The 8,510-nt window shown below is 40.0% G+C and overlaps 1 protein-coding gene across 1 annotated transcript in view; it reads left to right on the top strand.

Moving 5' to 3' along the window:
* The first annotated feature begins 1,292 nt into the window (after window positions 1-1,292).
* ABHD10 (abhydrolase domain containing 10, depalmitoylase) overlaps window positions 1,293-8,510 on the top strand; it is a 15,256-nt gene continuing 8,038 nt past the window's right edge. The window contains exons 1-2 of the mRNA XM_007469151.1: window positions 1,293-1,433; window positions 3,759-3,942. Coding sequence (XP_007469213.1) covers window positions 1,301-1,433; window positions 3,759-3,942 — 317 coding nt within the window. The 5' untranslated portion in view covers window positions 1,293-1,300. The remainder of the gene's footprint in view (window positions 1,434-3,758; window positions 3,943-8,510) is intronic.

Genomic DNA, 8,510 nt, shown 5'->3' on the forward strand with positions numbered 1-8,510 from the left:
TTGGCCATTCCATTTTTTTCTTCTGTTTGCCTCTAAAAATGGTGCTCTAGTAGATAATATCCATCCTTATAAACTAGTATTTTCTATAGGATAGCCACAAATTGGGGCCATTGGGTCAAAGGGCATTGAAAATGATGCATATTTTAAATTGCCATAGGTGGTCAGGTTACTTGACAAAAAGAGTTTGTCAGTATACCCTCCCACCAACCATACATGAGTGCCCATTGCCCAGCTTCCTTGCCGGAAAAAAGTTAAAAAGAACAATAGTTGTTCTTTTTAACTTTTGCCAATCTGATAGGTAGGAAATATGGCATGGGTTATTTATTATTATTTTTTTTTGCAGTACGCGGGCCTCTCACCGCTGCGGCCTCTCCCGTTGCGGAGCACAGGCTCCGGATGCGCAGGCTCAGCGGCCATGGCCCACGGGCCCAGCCGCTCCGCCGCACATGGGATCCCCCCAGACCAGGTCACGAACCCGCGTCCCCTGCATCGGCAGGCGGACCCTCAACCACTGCGCCACCAGGGAAGCCCAGGGTTATTTTTTTAATTCCAATTTTTCAGTTAGTGAGGTTGATCATCATGTTTACATATATGAACTGCCTATCACAGCTGTTGGCCAATTTTATTGGAATTATATATTTTTTCTTATCATTTCTAGGAGCAGGGTGAACAGAACTATTCCGGTTTTATTCTTCTGTTGAGACCGTTTATCTACTGGAATTTATTTTTGCGTATAGTATGAGACAGGGGTCAGAGTATTTCAACAGTCAGGCATACAAAGAGCTAAAGCAAACTGAAAAAGGGCGAAGGAGCGGCGAATGTTCGATTCCACTCCAGGCGTTTATACAAGCAGGATTAAGGTCAGATCTTCAAACCATTTCCGGTACAGGTCAAAACTGTCAGGGGGTGAGAACTACTTGTAACGCAGCAAGCCTAGCACTTTATGTTTCAGCTCCCTACTGTCATCGGGACGATGAGATGGTTTCCTATCTAGGAATGATGGGTGGGGTTCCTCTCCTCGCTTCCAGTCCTGGGGTATCTACCCACCGAGAAAGCAGCCTACAGAGGGCGCTCAAAACATCCCAAACTCACAGACCGCACCTCCCCGACAGAACAGCCCAACCCCGAAAGGTTGGGACGTGCGACGGCGCTCTGCGCATGTGCGCTCTCCGGGGGTCGAAACTCGGACAGGCGCTGTTTACCAAGTTGCGTCTTCCAGAGGGCGGTGCATGCGCAAGCTCAGTTTCTGGGCGCTGTGCGTGTCCGTAGGTCGGGGCGGGGCGCAGGGGCCGTTGGGAAGATGGCGAGGGTGGGTCTGCACTCTTGGGTACCTTGTCGCCGGTGGGGCTGGATGGCCGTCTCCTTCGGCTTCCACCGTGGGCTCAGCACGTTACTTGCACCGAAGGCCGAGCGGGCGCCACGGTGGCTCCCAGGTCAGTGTCCGAAAAGCTGGAGTAGGACGCGTACTTTCGAACATCCCGGATTCCGGCAGTTCCTGTGCCATGTGTTTTTGGCTCCCCGTTCAGAAATGCTCTTCCCCGGTTCTCAGTACCCCAGTTCTAGGCGCTTTCGACAATTCTGCTGAAGGCTGTGAGGAGAGCTCTGCCGGGCCCTGGGGTATTCTGGACAGCCCGGGCCGTTGGTGGCGTTACGCTCTGCAGTCTAAGGATCCTCTCTGCCCGCCTCCCCTTTGTTAAGCGCCAACATTCGGAAACATTCAGATGTGCATTTAATGCGTTTGATTATTAGTTGCTTTTGCTCTTCTCTGCTAGTTCTAAAGGGTTTACAGATCGTGACTGTTAAGATGCTTAGACCTGCCCTCCCTTGACTTGAGCGATTTTACAGTATGAACATTTTCTTTGGAAAAGTATAAACGCCGTCATCAAGCCTAATTTCTAGTTTTTTGTTCTTGTTTTTTTTTTTCCATGATCGCAGCCCAGTAAAAACCGTAGTCATTACTCTACAAAGGAAACTAGAATTTGGACGAAAAATTAGAGCCCCTGAATATTTCCGTTCCTTGTGCTTGATTCTTCTCCGTCCCACCCTACCTCCACTCCCATCCCCCATATATGTAGTCTGTCTTTCTGAAATATGTCTTTTTATTTTTTTGTTTTGTTGTGTTCACACCCTTGCCAGACAGCTGTCAGATGCATAGTGCTTGGAATGGGAATTGTCATGGCAAATACCCTTTGAGTTAAAAATTTTAAGCATATTATCAGTCTAACTTACATTTAATTGTACACAACCAAAAGGCTGTTGTATATCTGTTTTTCTAGCAAAGTATAGTATGTCATTACATTAACTGGAATATGATACTCTTTTACTATTTAGTAAACATTCATTGAACACTTATGCCCCAGGCTTTGAGCTAATCCTTACAGTACGAAGATCATTCACGGATATAATGTTAAGAACCTGGCCACTTATAACTCACCAAGATTAAACAAATTGTAATTATCTCATGGAGAATTTCCTGTTGGAAAGTAATATGGAAGAGAGGACATGAAGGAATTTTGGAGTGCTAAGGAAATGGGAAATGAACATTTTTGTTGCTGCAATCTGTCAACCAACATAACTGGCTCCTACTAGCCTTGTTTTTCACTAAAAGTTTTAAATTTGGCATATTTCACTATACATTGAAACTCTGAAACAGGATTACATATAAAAGGGATAGCTTTAAGGGCTTCAATTAAGTTTTCAAAAAAATCAACTTCTCAAATCCAAAATGAGGAAAACTTTATTAGCTTACATGGGAGAGACTGAGAAGTTTTAATTAGCCACAATAAAGTAGAGAAAGTTTTCATGTAATAAAAAAGAGATTCCGTTGGTCCAGAAAAAGACTGTTAAGGGAGTACACAAGCCTAGTTTCTTTGGAGGGAGAAAGTGGGATTATAAATGACTTTTTTTGTTTTTAATGTCTTTACATTTTTTAAGAGCAAGTATTGACTTTACAGTGGGGAAGGAACTTTAAAAATAATGAAATGGAACAATCTTGTAAGGTTTACCCATTGTGCCTTTGTACTTAAACTAAGATTTGTGTGTACCATTCACAGAAAACCAGGCCAACAAATAAAACACAGTGATTGGGAGTCCTGTGAGAAATCTTTTTCCAAAAATGGTATTATCATGCATTTATTCAAGGTTACTTGTAAAGAAACTGCTCATTGAACCCGCCTCAGCAGATATGGAATCATGATTGGCTGTTACCATGGCCCATGACTTTATGGGTGGAGAGGGAATCAGTAATAAAAGGGGCACAGCACCTCTACCTTTGAAACAACTTCCCAAGGGCAGACCAAACTTGTTTCTCCCTCTCCCCAATAAAAAGTAGAGGATGTGAAACCCCTTAAACATTAAAATAAAATTTAAAGAAGACAAATCTCAACAAGAAAGGGCTAAAACTAGTGTAGGTAAATCTGAATGTTGATTGATACTATTTGGGACGGATGATATAGCAGCAACAGAAAAACATTTTTGACAAGTCTCTCTGTCTTTTGTTGCCTTCAGATTTCCTTCTCATTGTGTATTTTGGAAGAATCATGATTGGACCTTGCTCAGAGGAGACACTGATTGTGACATGATTTTAAAAGATACCATGCACAGACTTGTGACTTTAATACTTCACATCTGTATTTTTTTTCTATTAAATGGAAATAGTATTTGACATCAGTTTGATGAGTTAAGAAAGTTAAGATTAAAAATATGTATGGTTTTCAAAAAACTGTGTTTGCAAACTATGTTTTGTGTACTTTGTTTAGCTTGCAGACAAAAGACATCAATCTCTTTCCTTAGTCGACCAGACCTTCCAAACCTGGCTTATAAGAGGCTAAAAGGCAAAAGTCCAGGAATTATCTTCATCCCTGGCTATATGTCTAATATGAATGGTACAAAAGCACTGGCGATTGAGGAGTTTTGCAAATCTCTAGGTCACGCCTATATAAGGTAGGAACAACACATTTTAGAGAAAATATTACTACCATTTACTATGGCAGTAAAGAATTACTTCTCCTCTAACCAACTGGAACAAATGTCAGCATTTTTATAGATTAATTTATTTTAATGGTCTGTAAACTTTCATCTTGTGATTTAGGGTTCTTGTAAAGTGCAGCCTTTAAAAGGCCTTTTTTTATAGGTCTTTGTGGGGAATTCCTTGTCCGTCCAGTGGTTAGGACTCCGAGCTCTTACTGCTGAGGGCCCAGGTTCAATCCGTGGTCTGGGAACTAAGATCCCACAAGCCACGCTGCCAAAACAGAACAAAAAACCAAAATAAATAAATAAATAAATAAAGGTCTTTGTGCCACACCGACAATGGTGGCAGAAAAAAACTAGTGGTAACTTAGATCTTTAGAAACAATATTCTAACATGACAACAAACCAGTATACTAATTGGCTTTCTTGTAATCTCGTAATTATATTGTGGTTTTCCTTTGGGGACTTAAGGACATTTATTTGACCACTGTTTATTTCCTTTTAAAATATGTAGTTTAGGGCTTCCCTGGTGGCGCAGTGCTTGAGAGTCCGCCTGCCGATGCAGGAGACGCGGGTTCGTGCCCCGTTTCGGGAGGATCCCACATGCCGCGGAGCGGCTGGGCCCGTGAGCCATGGCCGCTGGGCCTGCGCGTCCGGAGCCTGTGCTCCGCAAATGGGAGAGGCCACAACAGTGAGAGGCCCGCATAACGCAAGGAAAAAAAATAAAAAATAAATAAAAAAAAATAAAATATGTAGTTTAAAATAATATGTGTTTAAAAGTATTGTAAAATTAATATTGTATAATTCGCATTTCCACTGAATTTCTTTTCTTTCACTTCTGTAACCTGAATATGTATAAGCATAAATAAGGATATGTGTAGTTTACTACTTGATTTCACAATTCCTAATATTTCATACTGATAATTATTTTACTAAAATCATGTGTTTACATTGTTATTAGATTTGTTTACTTATAACAATCATTTATTTAGTGCCTGATTTGCCAGAAGAGATAGTACGGTTTAGTAAAAAGAACACTGGCCTGGAATTCAAGAAACATGGGCTCGAGAATTAATGCTAGCAATAACTGACAAGATGAGTCAGTTAATAAATGCTGGACCTATTTTCTTCATCATAAAAAGGAGGAGATTGGACGAAAGATAATTTCTAAATTCTTTTCTAGCACTAGCAACCTAAAAATCTATCTAGTTTTTAGAAGAGTTTCACTAACATTCACTCAATAGGTCTAGAAAATACAGCTTTTAGAAATAAAATAAAAAATAATTAGAAATAAAAAATTTTAAAACTTTTAGAATTAAAAATAAGACTTTTATCTATTCAATATATTAGCAAAAAATATGTCAATTGTATGAATTTTGTCTTATTCCTGTTATCAAATTAACTGAATTGTTTCATTTTCGTGCTCAGAACTCTGGAGTATTTTTTACAAGTAGACTTTCTAGCACTATACTGGTGCTGTGAAATATACAAAGAATTATAAAACATGGTCGTTGCCTGTAAGGATCTTTTAATCAGGGTGGGGAAATGCAAGACAAAATACATATGGGAGGGCTTCCCTGGTGGCGCAGTGGTTGAGAGTCCGCCTACCCATGCAGGGGACACGGGTTCGTGCCCCGGTCCGGGAAGATCCCACATGCCGCAGAGCGGCTGGGCCCGTGAGCCATAGCTGCTGAGCCTGCGCGTCCAGAGCCTGTGCTCCGCAATGGGAGAGGCCACAACAGTGAGAGGCCCGCGTACCGCAAAAAAAAAAAAAATACACATGGGAAATTAGACAGAAATATTCATCAAAATGTGATTATGTCAAAGAGCAGGATACTAAATTGTATAAGGTGAGGGAAAACTAGGAGTCGAAGTAGATAGAAAAAACTTTATAAAGGAACACTGAAAAATAGTTAGGATTTGGGTAAGAAGGAAGAGCTATCCAGCAAGGGGAGGACTACCCTGAGCAAAACATGATGATATCAGAAAACTTGCCATCATTCTCCTTCTTTGTCCCCAAAAGAATTTGACTCAAGAAGTCCCCATTTTATCAGTTCTCGAATTTAAATTGAGACTATGAGAGCTATAACCAGTTCCTAGCTCCCTATAGGACATATGAGGCGGTTTTCTGCATTTTGGATGCATATGAAATAAATTTTCTTTTTAAAGGTATATTAAGTAATGAGGATGAAATTATAATGTATACAGACAATTATGTGATACTGTATTAAAATGTAGCCTAAGTGTATCTTTATAAAACTTTATAAAGTATAGCCCTTTGTTACAATTTTTAATTTGATCAGGTTCCTTTTTATTTGCTTTCATCAAACTTCATTGCAATCTAATCACTATTAGCTATTGATTGCATTTTAACTTGGTGTAAGAGATTTTATCTTCTATTTATACTCCCAGTTTCTCAGTTTACTTTTGTTGTGATTTTGTCTGTAAAACTTAGATCTTGAATGAGGAAATGGTTAGTTCTGTATATTACACAAGGAATAGTACATATGGTTCTGTGTAAATGGTTTTTTAATATCCTGCCACCATGCCTAAAATAAGATTTGAGTCGGAGCTCAGGAGCACATGGTTTTAGGGCTGGTCTTCTCTCATAATTATTTCTAATAAAATTTAAAATTTTAGATTTGGGAATATGTTCCAGAGTATGGGGGCTGCTAAGACAGAATTGCATTACTGTGTTTAAAAGTTTTAAACTGCTGAATGTTTTTTAATTATCTTTGTCACTTGGTTAGGGTTCGGCAAGAATGAACTATTTTGTCACCTATTAGTATCACTGAATGTTTATATTTTCCTTTTTGAAGGTCCTCTACATGTGTTTTGCATTTTCACCATGTAGTTGGAAGGCAACTGTAAACACAATACAGCAAGTAGAGATGTGTGATTGCCCATGGAGGGGGGTAAAGGAGAATTAGTTGGTGTCTTTCTCCCCTCTTCTCCCTGATCTGTCTTCTATATCCCCTGGATTGAGGAGAAATAATAACCGTGATTTAGACTTCAGTAGCTGCCTTGTTACGCTATTTCCCTAGGATCCAAAACCACTTCACTTCATACCTAATTTTAATTTCTTTCTCCATCACTTTTATTTATTTATTTGTGGCTGCATTGGGTCCTCGTTGCTGCACACGGGCTCTCTAGTTGCGGCGAGCGGGGGCCACTTCTTGTTGTGATTGGCAGGCTTCTCATTGTGGTGTTTTCTCTTGTGGAGCATGGGCTCTAGGTGCACGGGCTTCAGTAGTTGTGGCATGCGGGCTCAGTAGTTGTGGCTCGTGGGCTCTAGAGTGCAGGCTCAGCAGTTGTTGCACGCGGGCTTAGTTGCTCTGTGCCATGTGGGATCTTCCCGGATCAGGAATTGAACCCATGTACCCTGCATTGGCAGGCGGACTCCCAATCACTGCACCACCGGGGAAGTCCCTCCATCACTTTTTAATCCCTTATCTCTAAGAAAATTAGTATACACTATATATCACATATATATTCTTCAAGTACACGAAAAACATTAGGATTTAATAGTTTTCACCAGATTTTAAGAATCAGAAAAATACTGAAAACTTTAAATTTAAATAAAATAGTTCTTTATACTTTTACGTTCTACTTCTATTCATTTAATATGTATTATAGTACTCAGGGTGTGAGGTTCACATGCTAGCCACTGTGGAGAATGCAGAAACAAAAATAAGATGATGGTATTTCCCCTCTAGGATCTTTACAGTCTCATAGGAATGATGAGACACAAATACATAAGCTGTCTTATAGAGCAGGATATAATAAAATGATTGTGACTAATAAAAGTGAATTCTATCGAAGTTTCGTTAGGTAGAGGTTTTTTGTTTTTTTTTTTCAGCTTGTCTGGGAAGTCTTTCCAACCATATTTCATTTGGACTAAGCTCTGAGAGGGGATCTTAGTAATGAAGGTGATGGGAGAAGATATTCCACTTGAAGGAAATGGGTGAAGCGTAAAACACAGAAAATGTAGTCTTTTTTAGGAACAGCAAGTTGATCAGTTTGACTAAAGCAGTAGTTTCATCAGAAGAAATAAAAGGTCAATCTGAGATGACTAAAATATGTTCTTTAAAAACAGGCTAAAGCACTAAATTTTTATGTTATATATCACAGGAAGCCATTGAAATTAATGTCATATCAATACAATGTGTCAGACAAAACCTGACAGTATAAAGTAGGTCCATTTGGAGAAAGAATGACACAGTGAGGAGGCTGCTGTGATAGGGTAGGTTTAAGATGAGAAAGACCTGCACCAAGACACCAGTCTTACCAAACGGAGGAGAAAGGGGTGCGTGTGAGAAAAAATGAGAGAGTGAGGATAGTACAGGGCAGGCAGTGTTCTATACCCTGCGGAAAAACAAACTTGAAATAAAACAGTCTGCCCTTGAAGAACTGACATTCTAGTCAGAGACATATATTTAAAACTTGATTACAACACACAATATGAAAAATGTTAATTGGGGGCTTCCCTGGTGGCACAGTGGTTGAGAGTCCGCCTGCCGATGCAGGGGACACGGGTTCGT

The sequence above is a fragment of the Lipotes vexillifer genome, unplaced genomic scaffold (genome assembly GCF_000442215.2).
Source record: "Lipotes vexillifer unplaced genomic scaffold, Lipotes_vexillifer_v1.1 scaffold679, whole genome shotgun sequence".
Taxonomy (NCBI): domain Eukaryota; kingdom Metazoa; phylum Chordata; class Mammalia; order Artiodactyla; family Lipotidae; genus Lipotes; species Lipotes vexillifer.